The 21,040-nt window shown below is 39.5% G+C and overlaps 1 protein-coding gene across 2 annotated transcripts in view; it reads right to left on the reverse strand.

The window, feature by feature from the left end:
- The window catches only part of METAP1D (methionyl aminopeptidase type 1D, mitochondrial), a 115,890-nt gene that overhangs the window by 47,387 nt on the left and 47,463 nt on the right, over positions 1–21,040 (reverse strand). For both annotated transcript variants that reach the window (XM_060779079.2, XM_067471533.1), the window contains 4 exons: positions 16,759–16,928; positions 11,198–11,347; positions 1,704–1,852; positions 847–889 (listed from right to left, as the gene is read on the reverse strand). In XM_060779079.2, coding sequence (XP_060635062.2) covers positions 847–889; positions 1,704–1,852; positions 11,198–11,347; positions 16,759–16,928 — 512 coding nt within the window. The remainder of the gene's footprint in view (positions 1–846; positions 890–1,703; positions 1,853–11,197; positions 11,348–16,758; positions 16,929–21,040) is intronic.

Below are 21,040 nucleotides of genomic sequence, written 5' to 3' on the forward strand. Positions count from 1 at the left end.
AGGGGTGTGTGTGTATATGTGTGTGTGTGTGTGTGTGTATAAATGTTTACATTCCTGTTTATTTCCCAATGGTTATGCCTTATAACTGGGATCCACAACCCAGTTAAGCTGAACAATTGGATTTTAAACCCCAGAGTAAATCCAAGTCTTTTGGATTAACTGAGCTGTGGATCAAGTTGTGCATTTGTGAGTAAAGGGTTCAAGGCTCTTATGCCACAAATGGAACACAATACTACCTTTGGGGATTTTAATAAATGTAGGGAACACTGCTAGCAAAAGAGTTGCTGTCCAAATAGACTGACACACACAGGCCAATGTAGCCTCTAATGACAGAGTAAGATAATGACAGGCCCCACTCAAAATCAGCAGGAAGAGGAAGATCAATCTTGGCAGAGTGAAGGAAAAATGCTGGCTTTCTTCATGTTAGCTCATCTCATACATATCTGTCTTCAGCTGCTGCCCAGTACTGTGGTGCTCTGCATTAACTACACAGTGGATCAATAACAATTACACCTTCTCAAAAACATGACACATAGCAGGATTGGGTTGACATTTCACTTAGGCCAACATTGATCTCCGTGCATCTGATTCCAGCCCCAAATTCAAGTCAGGCCTGGGTCTAGTTGGAATAAACACAGAGTGGAGGGAGGAAAAAAACCCAAAACAACAAAGGAGGAAACCAGCTGCTGGTGCCTTGGCTTAGAAATAAAATCAACACGCTCATCTGTGCACGCTACATTTGCAATATACTATTCCTCCTGTTGTTTCTAGGAATTTCAGAATTGATCAAAGCCTCTTTTTGCACACGCACACATGTATTTAAAAATAATATTACAAATTACTCACAGTGACATCAATGTTGATAATATCTCCATCCTGGAGAGGGCGGCTTCAATATAATCAGGAGAGGTGCCAAGGAGAGAAACACAGTGCATAATGGTGACAAGCAGTTCTCCATAAGGAAATGTAAAAACAACAACAACAACAACATGCACATAATCACATATGCCTCTAAACAAAATTAACAGAAAAATTAGAATTGTTTGAGCAGAACAGGGAGGAGGCCAATGGAAAAACCTCTTGTAATCTCCAGGCTAGTTTACAGGAATCACAAACAAATTATTTAAATAAGAGAAGGAACCCATAATATAAAAGTAAGGAATGATAATTATAGCCATGGTTACCTTATCACAATTAATAGACTGACAGCTGGCACTGTTTTACTTTGTGAACAAGCAATATTCATTCATTGTTAGCACCGTATTAGCTCACAATTAAATAAAACACAGCATCTTTAGGCACCTGGAAAAATTAATATATATATATTTTCTCATGAGTGACTTTTCTATTGGACAATGCAACCTGGACTGGGATGCTGTAGACTGCTGGAAAGAGACAAGACAAAATACTAATCACTGTTTAGATTGCTACACGCTTTCCACATGTGCCAACATCATTTTCTTTCAGCATGACAACCAGGTGTACTCGATATTTTTGGGTAGCTTTCGATAAAACTACAATGGGTGCAAATCACCAAGAAAAGCTGCTGTGTAAACCATGAACTCCAGTGAGGCAAGAACGGGCATGCAGCATTGATACTGGGTCAATTTAATACATTATATTGTCATTTGTATTAAAGGAGAAAAGAAATCTGAATAAACAGAACATTTTGTTCTTTGAGTGGGGGACAAACATAAAAGTACCTGTCAGGAATCCCATGACAAACCACATTGTTTACAGAGGTACAAACAGATTTTGGAAATTTCCCATATCCCAGAGGTGATGGATAGGCATTGTGGCTGATTATTTCATGGTGAACCAGGCAGTCTATTTCTTCTGTAGTCATGCCAACCTAAAATATGACAATTTAAAATCTATGAATGAAGTGATTAGTGGATCTTGGACAATGAATATGATAAACAAAACAAAGGGTCTAAAGTTACAAAACATCTTGTTTCTGACAAAAAGGAATATGCTCACCTATACAAAATGTTCAATAATAGACAACTATAATGGGATATGCGTGGACATTTCTGGAAAGCACATACATACATACATATATAGAAGCAATTCAAACAAAAGAGAAGTGGGAACTCTTTGCCCCGGTCTACAAACAGAATAGAGTACAGTGACCCAGTTTTCAATGGACTAGAGCACTCAATACAGAAGATAGAAGATCACATTTTTCAATGTCTTTTCAAAGAAAGACTTCCTTGCAAGTAGAAAGCTAATATGGTAGGGAGAAACTGGGATTGAATTCAAGTTCTTTTCAGCCTTGTTGCTTGCAGGGAGCTGGCTATCTGGGGAGGGGAAATTAAAATATACTGATACTGCAATTTGCTCTTAAAATTTAGCAGCAAATTTCTAAATTAATCAACAGTGAAAGGGATTTATAATGACTATGAGTATAGCCAATTTCATATTTAATAGGCAGTATCATAGTTAGTTAGCAACCAAAGCCCATTTAGGATTACTTATGAGAACCAGACTGGTGTAATGGTTTGAGTGTTGAAGCATGGCTCTGGAGACTACAGTTTCCAGGTTCGAATACTTTAGAAATCCAGGGATGATTTTAGATAAGTCATTCTCTCTCTCAGCCTCAAAAAGTGAAGGATTTAATTTGCGAATCATAGGTGGATAATTTTAAAACTTATTTGATCATATTTAGTGAAGAATTTTAATTGATTTCAACTATTTCTAAATGTATTTTACAGATACTTTTACATATTTCAACTAACACCCTCCTCCCCTTTTAGCTCTACCTGCCAACAAAATGTATGGCCCTTAAGTTGTAGTTTGGTGAGCCACCAGCACTTTTTGGTACAGAAGGTGAAAGACCTTACAAAACCACAACTCCCAGGACTCCATAGCACTGAACCATGGCAATTAAAGTGGCATCAAACTGCATTAATTCTATCATGTAGATGCACTCTCAATCTGGAAGAAATGGAACATGCAGATTGAAGAGTCTCTTATACTGCCTCTGTACTGTGACCATGCATGTATTTTCAAGTTACCAGTTGACTTATGCTGACCCCATAAATGCCATTGAGTTTCTTAAGCATGGAATACTCAGAGGTGATTTTACAAGTTCCATCATCTGAAATATAGTCTACAGCACCTGGTGGTCATCCATTGCAGCATTAACTAGGACTGACCCTGCATTGATTCCAAGATTAGACTGGATTTGATGCAATATCACTTGAGACCAAGGGGGCAAAGGAATCACTGTTAGAAGCTTTCCTCTCATCTTTTTTTAATTGATCATTTCAGGAGTGAACCAAGGGTACAGTTGTAATGTATTTAAAAACCACAAAGTTTAAAAACTTGGCATTATATTAGATGTCCTTTGACCAGTAGCTGGCCACTTAGAGTGTCTCTGGTGTTGCTATAAGAAGGTCCTCCATTGTGCATTTGGCAGGGCTCAAAATGCATTGTAGTAGATGGTCTGTGGTTTGCTCTTCTCCATACTCTCATGTCATGGACTCCACTTTGTGTTCCCATTTATTAAGGTTGGCTCTGCATCTCGTGGTGCTAGAGCGCAGTCTGTTTAGCACCTTCCAAGTCCCCAGTCTTCTGTGTGCCCAGGAGGGAATCTCTCATTTGATATCAGCCATGGATTGAGGTTCTGGGTTTTAGCCTGCCACTTTTGGACTCTTGCTTGCTGAGGTGTTCCTGTAAGTATCACACCAGAAGTGACCAAAAGCAACTGACCAAAAGCGACTCTTGGAGCTGCAGTAGATATTCACCCTTGCAAACCACTCAAGATGGCTCTCACAAAAGTCTGGATTGTGTTCTTATTACAAATTTAGCTTTCTTCCATCCAATTTTATGTACTAGTCAGTGTAGATTATTTGATGCAGGCTCCTGTCCTGTTTATGTATACTTAAATTGAAAAAATGGTGTGTGCATTGATAGCGCTATATAAACAAAGGATAGCAATCGACACTACAAAAAAACCCCCAACATTTGCATTCTCTCAAGGAGCCAACAAATTTCCTTCTTTCAAACTTTTCTCCACTATCAACATGACTTCTCTTCGTATATACTAGCACTGCATATAGATTTGCCAGCCCACTTTAATGCTTCAATTCATGGCTGGAAACAGCTTGTACAGAAACATATGTGGCTGAGACGCCAATGCAGTTAAACCGGCATTAGCATTTTCAATCTAACACCTCAATTTCAGATACCTATCATTTCCAGAAACTTTCCAATTTTTTTCCAGCTCAGATTTTCTAGATTCTATTTTATACCGGAACCGATTATTTCTAGTAAGAATTTTGCAAAAAAGGTCCAGGCCATTTTTGAATATAAGTAAAGTGGGGGAAAATATAGACTTTAAATATTATCATTACAACTCTTTTCCCCGGAACAGAACCAAGCTGTGAAATGGCGAGGGTTGAAAGTTGAAATTTGGTAGGAAAACCTCCTTCATTGTCAAGAAGTGCCTTTGAGTGTTCCTGGGGAAATTGGCTGTGATTTGAATGAGCTATAAGCCTATGAATATGACACTCGGCTACAGGCAATAGGATGGGTATAAACTTTCAGTACCTTCCCTTAGAAGGTAACTATATTCTGCTTTTCGGCAACATAGCAGAAGATTTAAGAATTAGGTCACACAGAAAGTAATGCAAAATACTTCCTTTCATGTAAAACAGACTTTCTAGCTGAAGTTTGGGGAATAATGAAGTTGGATGTGAGGCCACACAGGTAAAGGATATTGGATTGGCTTTGTGAGATTCAACAAGCCCACATCTTTTCCTTCATACTTTAAAGAATTCCACTATTGCAAATGATGGTCAATGACCTCAGTGCCTTTGGGCAGAGACATGAGCTATAAATAAGGAAGACAAATTGTCTTTGTCTTCACTCATGCAGAGGGCTGCTAACTCGTGATTGACTTTCGGATAGGCAATTCAACAGGTACTGTTTCATCCACGGAGATGAACAGATTGTTTTAGATTTTGACACAGGGAAACTACAGCTTCTTGTAGTGATGTAATAAGAAATTCAATGTGAAGATTTGACAAATGTGAGTTTAATATATGTGTGGGAATGAATGAGTTCAATGGAAGGATGTATGGATGTAGTTAATAATTTTGGAAACATCAGTAAAATACATTAAGGCCTGCAATGACTAACTACCAGCTTGCTGGACTGTAATTCAAAGTTGCTAATGAGAACTGAAAAGTAAACTCTGATAAGGACTGTGACAATGGTTCTTTCAAGTTAAGAGAAATGTTTGCAACATTCCTTATGTTAAGAAGGAAGTCAACATAAGATCAACACCAATCAAGAAGAGACAACATCTGGCCAGGAAACTGAGATGGAGCCAGGATGGAAGACGTCTATCATTCATTTACAACTTTGAGACTACATCAGCAGAATATTCCTATAAAAGACTCAGTTTAATTATGCTCAAACTGTGACAAACCTGAGGAGTCTGGTTCACCCGCCATGCTCTGCTCCATGGGAAGGAGTGATATGGTGTATTCAGAGAGTGGCAGATTTGCAAGGGAGCAGTCTGGTCACTTTGGGGCTTTTTTCTCAAGGGAAGAGGAAGAAGTGCGCTTTTGGAGTCTTGGATTTTGTGCAGGGAGTCAGGTTCTGCTGTATGGAAAACAGAGATCTGGTCCTTGGCACTGTTCTTAGGGAAAGAGGAGTTTTGAAGTTTTGAAGTTATGGAAGGTTTGGAACTATGCGTTGGCAGGCTGCAGGAAAGACTTGCTTGATTTGCTTGATTGTATTGTTATGTTGTGTTGTTGAGGCCTCGGCCTGTGTAAGCCGCATCGAATCCTTTGGGAGATGCTAGTAGGGTACAAATAAAGTTTAATAATAATTAATAATAATTTAAAAAGGGTCTCGTCTAACAGGTGCTTCTCCAAAGAGGGAGAAAAGGATATCATAATATTTGGGTGCATGTGTGTGAATGTTGAGTGAAAATGTAATTTCCCTTTTGTTTGTGTGTTAGTCCGATGTAACTGTAAGTTGTTGTATATCCAATCTGATATACCCTCTCACACTGGAAACTGCAATAAAAAGTACCTATGCTTTAAAGTTATTGAAAAGTTATTCATGACAGTGACACACTTGGATTTCTGGGTGGCAGTGTGACATTTTAAGATCGAAATAGAAATCAGCCAGGTCAGGTCAGGTCAAGTCATAAATGTATGTCCCGTATGTTAAATTAGCCGTTGTGACTGGTATGTGTGAATGCATTATGATCTCTTTAAAGCTGGTTTGCAACTATAACATTTTTAACTCTTTCAATGCATTTTTCTGATGACGCCAACCTACTCCAATCCCCTCTCATTACCGTATTTACTCAAATCGAATGCTCACCTTTTTTGGACAAAATGAGGGTGCACATTGGATTTGTGAAATACAGTAATCTTAGCAAGACCCTGTTTAGTCCCCCAAAATTGTAGTTGTTGTTGTTGTTGTTGTTAGTGACAGTTTCTTGGGTTTCGTGCTCCACTTTTTGTAATTTTTTTCAACCTGGTCAAAGTGGTCCCTGGTCAAAAAAGTTTGGGAACCACTGACATAGATGCACCCCAAGGTTTTACTTCTGTTGTTGGAAGCTTTGGTGCTCTAACACTTTTGTTTTTAAAGAAAGAATTCTAAGCAGGCAGCAAGAGAAATGGCCATATTAGAAAGAGTGCACCTTTCGCTACTGTGCATTACATTAATCAGCAAATCCTTTTTTTGTTTTCAGGGTTTTGAAAATTGAGGTGCGCATTACATTTGATGGCGCATTAAACTCAACTAAATGCGGTATTTGGCAGCACACATTTTCTATTCTGGCAAGAAGCACCTTTGAAATGATGAGCAATTCATTACTGAGAAAATGAAATTTGAGGGGAAAGGTTAGGCTCTCCTTTTCACACTTCTCAGTGCTTATGTCAAATTAGCTCGAGTCATCTGCCTCAGTCACCACAGGCAATGACTATAAATGATGGGAAGTATAGTTCTGCATGGTGTAGAGTTTTGAGTATTGGATGATGTCTCTGGAGACCAGGGTTCGAATCCCCACTCAGCCATGGAAACACACTGGGCAAGTCATACTCTCTCAGCCTCATAGGAAGCCAAAGACAAAGCTTCTCCGGAAAACTCTTGTTAAGAAAACACCATGATAGGTTCACCTTAGGGTTGTCCCAAGTAGGAAATGACTTCAAGGTCCACAATAACAACATAGCCCAAAACAGGAGAGCTAGGGATTGTGTATCCCGAAACGTCCTGTCTCTTGCAGAAAGATATGACCAGCATCTTCTTTTTTTCATTTTTTACTATTGGCAAATTTTTCATAATATGATTTTTTTGGTCAATTCCTAAATGTAGAATTCTATCTGCTGAAATTGTTGATTTTGCTTGGTGTTTTCTATCCCAGACAGCGACAAAACTCTTGAACTCATTTTTTGGGTCTCTTTTTGAGTTTCCCGCATATTCTCAAAATTAAGGACATAGCTCTTTCTTCTATTCTATTTCCCCCTTTGCTATCTTCCCACTTCCCTTTCTTCTACCTTTATCCCTAATGCCCTCTTTCCTTCTTCAGGTGTTTCCTCCCCTTGGTTTGACTTCAAACACCTCTTTTCCCTTTTCTCTTCTAATTTGTATTGCCTCCTCCTTCTATCAGTCTCCATGGTTCATCCTCACATTTTCTTCTTTTGGCCCGACTGTTTTTTCTTCCCATTTGACTTGGGTTATAATGTACACATCAGCCACCTCCCGCTCGGTCTTTCTCAGTTATGACGCATGTTATATGCTCTGTTTATTATCACAACACCTGAAGTCCAAACTTTCCTTAACTGTTTTTGCCTCCTACATCGCCTCTGCTTTCTGTTCAGTTTTCTTTCATTCCTAGCTAATATTTTCATCTTTAGCTAATATTTCTTAACTTACTGAGGCCAGAAAACAGTATGCTGTTTTCAATTCTTGTCTTATTTTTCTACCTATTTCAGCCTGTTGTGCTGTTTTCACCTTTGAACAAAATTGATCCTTACCTTTCCTGTGATGTTACTAAATCCTTGTTTTATTTTTTCACTATGTGTTGTTCTATTGTTTAAATAGTCTTCATTTTGGGCTTACTTATTATTATTATTTTTTGTTGCAGTCCTTAATCCAGCTGCTCCACATATTCAAGTGCTTGTCTTTTCAACCATATGATTCCCCCCCTCTCCCCACCCCTCATTTTTTGTTCTCCGTACTGCTCTAATTTCCCTTTCATCTTCATTGGAAACTTCTTTAGCTTGCATTTACATCTCTGCATGCTCTTGCTCTTCACTATTTCCCCACTATTCTTTGTTCTCTGCTCCTGTCATCTTGCCACTTTTATTCGCCATCCCTTTTCTCTTGATGCAACATTATCAGCAGGCCTCCCCCGAATCTGTTGGTAACACTTTCTGCACAAAGGACAATTCCGCGAAGTCTGCCCAAATACAGCCTTCTAGGCCATTTTTATTGGCATCAAGGGACCTCGGAAACTGATTGATCAGGCTCAGGGATGGCATCTTCTTCCATGTGGCCTCATTACTTTAAGTACCATCCAAAGGGAAGCTAGAAAATCAAATCTATTACAAGAGGCCTGCTGATTTTGAAATATGAATTATAGTGTTGGGGACTGGATTAGATAAAGTTTTGGTCACTCAAATACTTACAAACTGGGATCACCTTGCACTATCTGATTCAGTCTGTTATCTTGAAAGAGCATCCTCAGCCCAATGTTTACAAAGAAGCAATTGTCAAATTTTTTTTAGTGGATCTTACTTTCAAGAAAAGTCAGGATGTTCTGCCTAATATCTGGAGTAACAGCCCAAACTTTTGCCATTCCACTGGGAAGCAACTCCTTTTGAATTCAATGGGATATATTCCCAGGTAAGTGTATATAATGATATATACATGTCAGCACGGCAATGCCCTAAATCAAGAAATGGCTTTCTAAGATCTACAGCAGTGGTTCTCAACCTGTGGGTCCCCAGGTGTTTTGGCTTACAACTCCCAGAAATCCTAGCCAGTTTACCAGCTGTTAGGATTTCTGGAAGTTGAAGGCCAAAACATCTGGGGACCCATAGGTTGAGAACCACTGATCTACAGAGATACTCACTGGAACACCTCAGCAAGCAAAAGTCCAAAAGTGGCAGGCTAAAACCCGGAACCTCAATCAGTGGCTGAGACTGGATGAGAAACCTCCTCCTGCGCACATAGAAATCTGGGCGACTTGGAAGGTGCTGAACAGACTGAGCTCTGGCACCAGGAGATGCAGAGCTAATCTTAAGAAACGGGCTACAAAGTGAAGTCCATGAAATGCGAGTGTGGAGAAGAACAAACCACAGACCACTTACTACAATGCAGTCTGACCCCTGCCACCAGCACAATGGAGGACCTCCTTACAGTGACACCAGAGGCACTCCATGTGGCCAGCTTCTGGTTAAAGGAAATTTAGTGTAATGCCAAGTTTCGAACTTTGTTTTTGGTTTTTTATACATTATAACTGTATTCTCTATTTGCTTCTGACACAATAAATAAATAAATGGTATATACAGAATACCCTTTAGATCCAACCTATTGGAACAAATATGTGGAGCAAGAAAAATCCCGGTGTTGCTTCCTAGGGACCAATTGTCCAAAGTGAAACTTGCAGTGTGCAATATTCTGTTTGTCTCTTCAGAATTATGCCTCACTGAGTTCAATAGGACTTATTCCCAGGGAAGCACATAATTTGCCAATAGATTCAGCTAGAGTAGATCAAGTGATGAATTGCTCAATGATAAGTAAACTTATAAAAATCCCATTGATTTAATGGATCTACCCTTGTTGGAACTAACAATGGCATTCAAGCCCAAACATTAGCACCACTTTTCGGTAATATATAGAAAGACTCCATGTGACCGAAATTCTCTTTGCTATTTTTAGAGATTTTTTAAAATCCCCCATTATCCAAAATCATGTAAAAAAATCTTTATGGCTGTTTTCCCTTATAAACAAGGCAATAAGCAATACAAAATATTCTGAAGAGACAATGCAGAAGAGCTAGTGTTCCTGACATTATTCTGTGACATGCATTATGAATGGTTTTGAAGCTTATAATATGCCTATTTGGGGGGAGGGGGGGGGGGAGGCAAGGCAGAGCAATAAAATCACTAGAAAAAGAGTGAACAGCCCCCTAGTCCAATTTACATAAATGCAGTCGAAAATTAGCAAGTGTGAACAAAGATTTGCTTTGTGATTAAACAATAGATTCTCATGTCCCTTAGGATAAACATTTGCAAGATGGCCTATTTAAATATACATTGGGAATGATATCAAATCCTGATTGATTAAATATTATTAGGCCAATGTAAGCAGCTACAAATTATTATTATTATTACTAGTAGTAATCGTATTTATGCCACACTTTCTCTCTGCCAAAGAAGACTCAAAGTGAGTAACATTAAAAACCATAACAATGTGTGAATTAAAACCTAACAGATATAAACATTAGAATAGAATTAAACATAGAAATATTAAAAATATTAGTTATAACCAAAATCTATTAATCTACATAAAAACACAGCAGTTCCTGGCTTGCAAAGCTTCAGATATGTGATCAAGTGTACACAATTGTAAACCAGAAATGGGATCTGGAGCTAAATATAAAAATATATATTTACAAATAATAAATTGGTTTGTGAAGTCAAGTTCCTCCTTCCTATTTTGTCAGCTAATGAGAAAACAGAGTTTCTTTTTTATCAATACAGACAACAATCTTCGTCTACTTTTCTGGCCTTTCCACAAAGCGCTTGTGGGAAGGAAAATAGTCCAAATGCTTTCCACATACGTCTATATTAAAACAAACAGAGGGCTGTGTTGTCGAAGGCTTTCATGGCTGGAATCACTGGGTTGCTGTGAGTTTTCCTTGCTGTATGGCCATGCTCCAGAAGAAACAGAGGGCTCATACCTAAGGCATCTACATTTAGTCGGTTTGATTTATTTTTAAGCCTGAATTTAGGGTTCTTTGCTGTGAAAGGGTCAAGGAGGATCACTGTGCATGTAGCCCAACATGTAAAGATGAGAACGCCTTCTTTGATCATCCTAGATGCAAAAATCAATGGAAAACACACACTTGAAACGCTATTTTCATTGGCCTCAATAAAAATCCAAACTGCAGCCGAAAGACAAGAGGTGCCCATGGTCTCAAAGACCTCTGTGTCATGTTTACCTTTAAACTCTTTGCAGCCAGAAGCAGGATGTGACGGGCCAGATGACAAGCCTGACGAAGCCCTTGAATCTGATCCTCGTTCTTAATTTCTATGTAGTCTCCCCAGTCTGGTACAATGCCTGTCGTCACATAGTCTGGCTTCTTTATATGCTTGGAGAAAAAGGAATGAGAGTGAAGATCAGAAAACGGAGCATGACAATGGGATCATTTTCTCAGATAGAGCCTCCTGCTTCATGGCAGCTTGCCCTTTCAGTCGTGGTAGCGACCTTCCTAAGCCGTCAGGGCAAACCCTCAAGGCTGCCTCAGTGTTCCTCCCGTTGCCCTTTTGAACTTCACATTGCTGGCTGCCAGCAACTCTGGTCGTCTGCTAACCTTACAGCACTGAAATCCAAGACGCTGCTGCCGACACCGCTTTCCGCTCTGAGGCTTACAACTACCCAAAGTCTCCTCAAAACCACTGCTTGTTTCTCTTCTGCCTCCTCGTTTTTATGCTATTTTATTTAAATTTTGGACACAACCCAGTTAGGTTAATTGGGGTCTCAATGGATATATATATAGCTCAAGAGACATATTTAATCCCACGGAAATGGAAAACAATTTGGTTGCAATGAAGAAGGGTTGTAGTTCCAAATTTAAGTTCTTGTTGTAGTGTAGCTTCAAGTCACTTCTGACCTATGGTGAGCCTATCACGAGGTTTTTTGGGCAAGATGTATTCAGAGGAGGCTTGCCTTTGCCTTCTTCTGAAGCTGAAAGAGGATGACTTGCCAATGGGTTCCTATGGCCAAGCGGAAATCTGAACCCTGGTCTCCAGAATCAGATTATAATGCTCAAATCACTATGCAATGCTGTTATTTTCATATTCCCCATTAATACACACACCTTCTGTCTGTTTAGATCAGCGGTCCTCGAACTAAGGCCCAAGGGCCACATACGGCCCTCCAAGGACATTTACCCGGCCCTTGTTCAGGGTCAACCTAAGTCTGAAAGCATACAACAACAAGAACAACAACAACAATCCTATCTCATCAGCCAAACGCTGGCCCACACTTCCCATTGAAATACTAATACATTTATATTTGTTAAAATTCTTCTTCATTTTAATTATTGTATTGTTTTTAAGTGGGGTTTTTTTGCACTACAAATAAGATATGTGCAGTGTGCATAGAAATTCATTCATGGTTTTTTAAAATTATAATCCTGCCCTCCAACAGTTTGAGGACTGTGACCTAGCCCTCTGTTTAAAAAGTTTGAGGACCCCTGGTTTAGATATATACACACAAATTCAAGTGACTCACAATCAGCTTCAGGAAGGCCTCACACTTTCTATGAAAAGTGTTCCAGTTACACAAGTGCCAGAAGACTTCAGTTCCCTCCCCTTTTGTGAAGACCCTCACTATAATAAAGAATAATAATACATTTTATTTATTATCTGCCTCTCCTCATGGCTTGAGGCATGGCACAACATAGGTAAACAGATTATGGACCTTATCACATGTAAAAATTTCTTCATTTCTACGTATTTTAAAAATGAAGTTCCGTGGTTGCGATCACACGACACAAAGCTACTTCTGCTGGTTGCCTGTTGGACGCTGTTTTTTATCTATATAAATAAAAATGTAATGTTCATTTGTGGGATTAACATAACTCAAAAACCACTGGATGAATTGCTGCCAAATTTGGCCACAAGACACCTACTATCCCAAGGAGTGACTATAACTAAAAAAATTGATTTTGTCATTTGGGAGTTGTAGTTGCTGAGATTTATAGTTTACTTACAATCAAAGAGCATTCTGAACTCCACCAGTGATGGAATTGAACCAAACATGGCACACTGGACTCCCATGACCAACACAAAACACTAGAAGGGTTTGGGGGGCATTGACCTTGAGTCTGGGAGTTGTAGTTCACCTACATCCAGAGAGCACTGTGGACTCAAACAATGATGGATCTGGACCAAACTTGGCACGAATATTCCATATGGCCAAATATGAACACAGATGGAATTTGGGGAACTAAACCTTGACATTTGGGAGTTGTAGTTACTGGGATTTAAAGTTGACCTACAATCAAAGAGCATGCTGAACCCCACGAACAACAGAACTGGGACAAAGTTCCCACACAAAACCCCCATACATAAGGCCATCCAGTCCAACTCCCTTCACCAGGGCAAGAAAACGTAATCAAAGGCCTCCTGACACAGAGCCATCCAGCCATAGATATATAGATAGATATGATTCACACACACACAGATATAGTATCATAGATTTGAAAGGGACCCCTAAAGAAGGACAATGATATGTTGCAAGTTCCAGAGTAGGCAAACCAGACAATCTCCACATCAACACTGACAAAGAAATAGCGAGAAATACTGTTTACCCACAAGCATAAAGAAATTACATATATTAGAAACCAACACTTTGAATTTCAAAGCCATCCTAAAGAAAGCTAGTAAGAAAGTATGTCAAGTTGGCATTCACCTAAACTCAGGACAACTTCCAACAGCACCTGATTAACAGAAACTATTTGAGTAAGAAACATTTAGCACGTAGAATCTCCACTAAAATGGGGAGCAAACTACTGCTGTAGAATTATCAGTCATGCCAATTAATAGAAGTCATTAGTACGTCATTTGCCTAGTTTAAAGTACATACATATACGGAGGTCAGAATGAGAATCTTCTACATCACAGAATGGTTTGAAAAGAAGATCAGGTATGTATTTGCCAGCCAGAGTGTTACAAATATTATCAACACCACGATTTAGGTTACAGTGGCTTCTATTAAGACCAGAATCCAATAGCACAATATGAAGTGGCCCTCATCATTTCGAAGGGAATGGTTGCTGGTTCCAAGTAGCCTATTTCTCCAAAAACCTGGTTTCCAGAAACGGGGTTGTTAGAGCCAGGTGCTCCTCTAAGGCTGGAACAGGCATTCTCTACGGGAGCCTTTCCAGAACCACTTTGCCCAAAAGAACCTTGCCAGAAGCCACACATAGAACCAAAGAGGATGTTCAGATTCAGCAGCCTTCCGCTCTGGGCAATGGCTTCATCCCCCTTCCTTTGCTGCTACTACACCCATGGCCTTCTCCCCTATTCCTATACACACATAGTTATCATGCTCATACAGCCACCCAACATGACCTTAGTCTTGTCATCCTTTTCCTCATTTTCCCCCCACTCAAAGTTGTTAAAAAATCTGGTAAATCAAAGTAACTAAACAACTGAACGTATACTTTCAATGTAGTCAGAAAAAATCAGCATCAAAACAGATACTTTCTAGGTTATTTTTTCACCCTGAAATTAAATAATGGGTTACGTGATTGCTATTTAGTTTAGCTAGTCTTAACCATTTACAGGGAAGTTTATTTGATTTAATATAAGAGTAAAATAACCAAATGATTATAAAAATCATTTAATTTTAGTTGCAAGTAAACTAAGAAAGACCGAGATAGGCTTTGTACTACAGCAGAGTCTCACTTATCCAAGCTTCGCTCATCCAATATTCTGTATTATCCAATGTAGTCTGCCTTCCGCTCAGATCCACAGCTGTTTCAATGCATTGTGATGTTTTGGTGCTAAATTTGTAAATACAGTAATTACTACATAATGTTACTGTGTATTGAACTGCTTTTTGTTGATTTGTTGTAAAACATGATGTTTTGGTGCTTAATTTGACGTTTAATAGGTTTTTCCTTAATCCCTCCTTATTATCCACCATTTTCAATTATCCAATGTTCTGCCGGCCCATTTATGTTGGATAAGTGAGACTCTACTGTATATAATTTGGCATATGTGTTTTGGTTGTGTTGTACCCCATTTCAAGCCATGAGGAGAAGAGGGCAACAAATAATTTATTATTATTATTATTATTATTATTATTATTATTATTATTAGAAACACAACAAGATGAGTCCACAGCAGACACTCCACTGGCTGTTGTATTGGATCACACGTTGGACACTTCCCAAGTGTCTAGGACTGTGTGATGTATCGGCGAATAATGCGTGCAGATCCCAGTAAAATGGCCTTTTGCAGCTGGCAGATGGTAATTTTGTCAGCGCCGATTATGTTTAAGTGCAGACCAAGGTCTTTAGGCACTGCACCCAGTGTGCCGATCACCTATTATTATTATTATTATTATTATTATTATTATTATTATTCAGAATGTTTTAGGCATGCCATGTTAAAATATTTATTGTGCTGGTACAGCTGTACCAGGAGCTCCAACTTTATTTTCTTTCTGTTAATCAGTTTGCAGTCATAGGGCAGGCCTCTTTTCCATCACAATTAAGCTTTGGTTCCGCCCCTTGTTCAGGTCTTTGGGAGGGAAAGGAGCCATTTTTTGGTCAGTCTCATACAAGGTAGCTAAGCTATAGGACGTAGACCAACTCGTCCCGTAAAAAAGCTTCCTTTCTCAATAACATCCGGGGATACAGAAACAGAATTTCCAGGGGAAAGGTCCCAAAAGCTCTGTCTGAGAGCTCACAGCCTCACAGCCTCTCAGCCTCACAACAATCAGAGGGAAAACAGCTCTGAAGTTTCAAAGAATTCTTGGAAGGAGGACAGCAATACAGATCCATGGAACTCCAGCTGAAATATCTTCAAGCCTCGGCTGGTAGGTCTACTCGATACCCAGACGCATTTGGAATCGGTAATAGCACCCACACCGATGAGGCATATATAGAAAGCAGCCTGGGAGAGGTTAAAAAGGTTTTTTCCTACAGAAAAAGTTTAGTTAATCAAAGTCAGGTGCCAGCCCATTGAGGACTAGACTAAGAAAGCCTTGAAGTGTTGTTTGAACCATTGAAGATTTGTTGTTTCTTCCATAATAAAGACTTTGTTGTATCATAAAAAAGACCATCACTTCAGAAAAATCCCTGAGAACCTCTATTTGAGGTGCCCCTGGCTTCCCGCTGGGCTTAAAGTATATGTCCTATAGAAAACTACAGCTGTTACAGGCCCAGCGCGTGACAGAACATTTATTTATTTATTTACTTTATTTATATCCTGCTCTTCTCACCCCGCAGGGGACTCAGGGCAGCATACATCATGTATTTAGGCAAACATTCAATGCCTCAATTATGCAAACGGTTAAAACATAACATTAATCATTAAAATGGTAGGCATAAAATACAATTTAAAACCATTAACATATTAAGCATGATAAATGCAATACACAAATAACACACTGCATCAATCCTCATGCAGTGAAAGAAATATGGCCTTCCTCCCAGATGTGGTCAATTGATTTGATTTATTACCAACTGCACAATACCACTCTATTTATTTATTTTAAAAAAATAGAGACTACTCCCCACATCACATTTTGTTCATGGCAGCTGAAGATGTATCAGATTTAAACTGGCTGGAAAAATTGATTTGGTGCTCTCTTTAGCATAGCAGGGAGTAGAAAACTTTGTGCACTGGTTGCAATATCAAATCCCAGTCCTGTAACAAAACCATGATTCAAACTCTCAGCTGTCGGGGATGAATGCACTTGATCACTGTGCAGTCAACCTTTATATTGACTGGAGAAAAGATTAGATAATAGAAATTACAGTACCTTAGGAACTGGATGAGCTGGAGAAACTATAGCTGGCCAGACTACGCTATAAGCAGCATTGCTTTGTCTATAGAAAAAGAGATATCTTCTTTGATGGATGCTTGAGTGGCTGTGTAAGTAGATATGATCAACTGATGAAAAGAAGAGTCGCTGACGGCCAGTCACACAACCTGTGGATTGAGACAGATACATATGAGTGGGTAGGTCTACATTAAGGGCCTAGTTAAGTAACCTTTCATTACCATGTTACTGAGTTACAATCATCTTTAAAATATGAGTTTAAAAAGTCCTCTAGAAAGTTCTGCTTTACTGCATCTTTGGGTGCAGCATGTGTGCAATTATAGAATAGTACCACTGGAAGTTACACTGAGATTTTCAAATAACCTCAAGAGATGATTTATCCAAACAGTTTTAGCAAACACAACCACAGAAAAGAGGATCAGGAATTACCACCAGAAATATTATACAATCCTACGATATGGGATCAGAAGAAACCAAGGTACTGTAATTTGTCATAGTTCAGTATGCCATATCTAAGAAGTTCAAAGAATTCAGCTTTTTTCATTATGCTATAAAAGATTAACAAAAGGTGCCAACCAAACTTTTCTGGAATTGAAATGTCATCTTACCTAAGAAGGGAAACGAAGCACCTCCTGACAAAGAAGACAATATGCCTCTCCCTCTCCCTTCCTTCACTTTACCATAATTAACCAAAGCAAATGTATGGAAGTGTATTTCCCTATGAGCAGGATAAACAAGGAGTACTAGAGCATCACACTAGAGCTGTGGTTTCCAAACTTTTTTGACCAGGGACCATTTAACCAGAGACCACTTTGACCAGGGACCACTTGATTAGAGACCACTTTGATCAGGGACCAATCTGACCAGGGACCACTTGATTAGATACCACTTTGACCAGGGACCGCTTGATTAGAGACCACTTTGATCAAGGACCATTTGCCCAGGGACCACTTTGATCAGGGACCAATCTGACCAGGGACCACTTGATTAGATACCACTTTGACCAGGGACCACTTTGACCAGGGACCACTTGATTAGAGACCACTTTGATCAGGGACCAATTTGACCAGGTACCACTTGATTAGAGACCACTTTGACAAGGGACCACTTGATTAGAGATCACTTTGATCAGGGACCAATTTGTCCAGGGACCACTTTATTAGAGACCACTGTGACCATGGATCACTCTCCAACATTAGTACCAAAAGGATTACAAATTAGTTTTTGATCAACTTTAGATTCAGTTTGGGGTGCTGATTCAGAAAATTGCATTAGATAGACCACATCAGCTCTAGTTTCTCTAGTTGAAAGGAGTGGAAATAAAATAAAATAAAATAAAGGAGGAGGAGGTCCGTGGACCGGATTTTCATCCTCACAGCCCACTGGTGGTCCGTGGCTCACAGATTAAGAACCACTAGAGCATGGATTCAGATTAAATCCAGTTTCTGCTCCTGCAAAATTCTGAGGTTTGTAGTTTAGTGAGGCCCAGAACTTCTCTGACTGAGTAGTTTAAAGGCCCCTACTGAAACTACAAGCCCCAGAATTCTGCAGGAGGCAGAAACTGGATTTCAAGTGGATCCATGCTCTAGTGTGATGAGATCCCAAGCGAGGCTTTTCACCTTTTCTATTGTAAAGACACTACAAAGGGGAAGGGAGAAGAATTAGAAAATAGGAGAGATAATAGTAAAAGGATAATAAGATAGGTGTGAATGGATGATACTATTATGGTAACAGAAAATGCTGGGCAGAACAACCAGAATTTGTGTGTACTGGAAGCAATAAATAGGTTCAACTTTCCAAAAGTCAGAAAGCAGAACAAGAAGGAGGAAGGTGGATATAGTGCAAGTCGCTTCTGATGTGAGAGAATTGGCAGTGTGCAAGGATGTTGGCCAAGGGATGTCCAGATGTTCGATGTTTTACCATCCTTGTGGGAGCCTTCTCTCATGTCCCCACATGAGGACAAGATACTTGGATTGGAATGAATTCCCATTGAACGGCTTGTTTCCTGAAGACCTCATAAACAGTTGTTTTTCAGTTTATAAGAACACCCTGCTCTTGGGAACAAATTTAGTGATAACAAATAATTTAAAAAGACATGACCCATTGTGTGTTATCTTCCTGCTCATTCTAGAGCCTATCTTATTTACTTCTGTCCAGTTCAAGGATTCATTGCCAATGTTTTTAAATTTTCAGTTTTTGAAAATCTGGAGGTGACTTAGTTTTGTTTGTTTTCTTCAGGGACACCAGCTTTTTGGCTATAGCTGTTTTCCTCCTACAAAATATACTTTCTGTAACTGTGGTAGAGACATTTCCTCCTCCACTTTTATTCATTATCTGGCTTCTTTTGTGCTCCCTCCCTCCCTCCCGCCCAAGCTGCCCTGTATTCCACAGGATGTAGGAAACGCAGAAGCCCGGCTTCACCCATTTATTTTAATTAGAACAGTGGGACCACTCCTTTCAGGAGCCCAAAAAGTACAGAACAAAAGCCCTGGCTGAATAGGAACTGCCATTTCAAGAATTTCTGCAGGGTTCATAATGTCCTTCCTAGATTTTGACAAGTGGAAAGTAAGCGAAAATTGCTTAGATTTGTATAGCACCTCAAGGGAAGGCAGAGGCCCAACATATTACCAGCAACTTTCTTCTCCCCATTATCCCAGAAGTATAGTATATGGACTAATGGGCTAGGAATGGACCACGAGCGCTTAAATCCAGCTCCCCACAGGCAAGCCTGCAATATACAGAGGGCACACTCTGGTAATGAAGGAAAAGAGGCCTGCTTCTTATGTTATTTTGACAGATTTTAGGATGACTTCATGTGTGTAAAAATATCTTATATGGGAGCATGTGCGAAATGGATGGAAGTGTCAGACAGTCCAACAAACACATGATAATGTAACTTTGGGGCAAATAAATCACAGGTCTTTGAGGGAGACAGTAGTATATATAGGTATCATCTCTCATAGATACCTACAACCTGGACAACCATGGAAGAGACTCATGTCAGCCCATGCCTGGACAACAACCAATTTGAAATGCGGCACAAAGTCGCTTCATATGATAGGCACCTAAGTATCACCACTCAATAGGCACTGGATGTCCTTGCCAATGTTTCCTCTATAAAGGCAGTCCCTAGGTTATAGACAAGATAAGTTCTGTAAGTTTGTTCTTAAGTTGTATGTAAGCCAGAAAAGGAATGTTTAAGTGTAATTCCAGCCATTTTTAAAAAACATCTTGGATAGCATAGGGAACAGTTAAGGTCCCTGTAACATTTATTTTGCTGTCTGTGCCCCTGTTCAAAAGATTTCTCCTCACTTTCTGTCCCCGTGACAATTGGATTACGAAAATTTTGGCTTGCAGTGAAAACAAGGATTGGTAATAAAGCTTCAGTGGAGACATCTTTTCCCTGTGATAATTCTTCCAGGAGTGAATTTCTATTCCTAAGGGTAGATTTCTCTCACTTCCTTTGTCTCACCCCTATGACTAGAAGTCATATATAAGTCAGATGTCTGTAACTCTGGAACTGTCTGTAATTGATTTCTCCTTCTGGTATTAAGAAACAACAACAAAACAGAAACATTATTATTATTATTCTGCTGGCTGTTGTATGGGATCACACTTCGGACACTTCACACAGTCCCAGACACTTGGGAAGTGTCCGACATGTGATTCAATACAACAGCCGGCAGAGTGTCTGCTGTGGACTCATCTTGTTGTGTTTCAAATAATAACAATAACAAATTTATTTCTTACCCGCCTCTCCTTACGACCCAAGGCGGGTTACAACATTGCCAAAACACATAATCAAAACACATAATCATTTAAAAACACTCTGTGCAATACATATAGTAAAACATATTTCCATAAAATACATATTAAAATACACAAAACAAAAGTTAGACATAGAATGGAAGTTTTAAATTCGTCATTAAAACTGTCTGCGTAGGTGTGCCAGAAGGGATGGGTCTTTACTTGTATCTTAAATTCTGACAGCTGATCTCGCTGTCAGAGCTCTACTGGCAGGTTGTTCCACAGTCATGGGGTGGCTGATGAAAACATCCTCTGGGTGACGTTTGCCAGTCAGGTTCTGGTTGTCTGGAGCAGATGTCCCTCAGAGGACCTCAGTGTTCAGGGCAGATTGTATAGGAGAAGGCAATCCTGTAGGTAACTGGGACCCAAACTATGTAGGGCTTTAAAGGTCAACGCTAACACCTTATACTTTGCCCAGAAACTAATTTGCAGGTAGTGGAGTTAGGTGTAATAT

The sequence above is a fragment of the Anolis sagrei genome, chromosome 1 (assembly GCF_037176765.1).
Source record: "Anolis sagrei isolate rAnoSag1 chromosome 1, rAnoSag1.mat, whole genome shotgun sequence".
Taxonomy (NCBI): Eukaryota; Metazoa; Chordata; class Lepidosauria; order Squamata; family Dactyloidae; genus Anolis; species Anolis sagrei.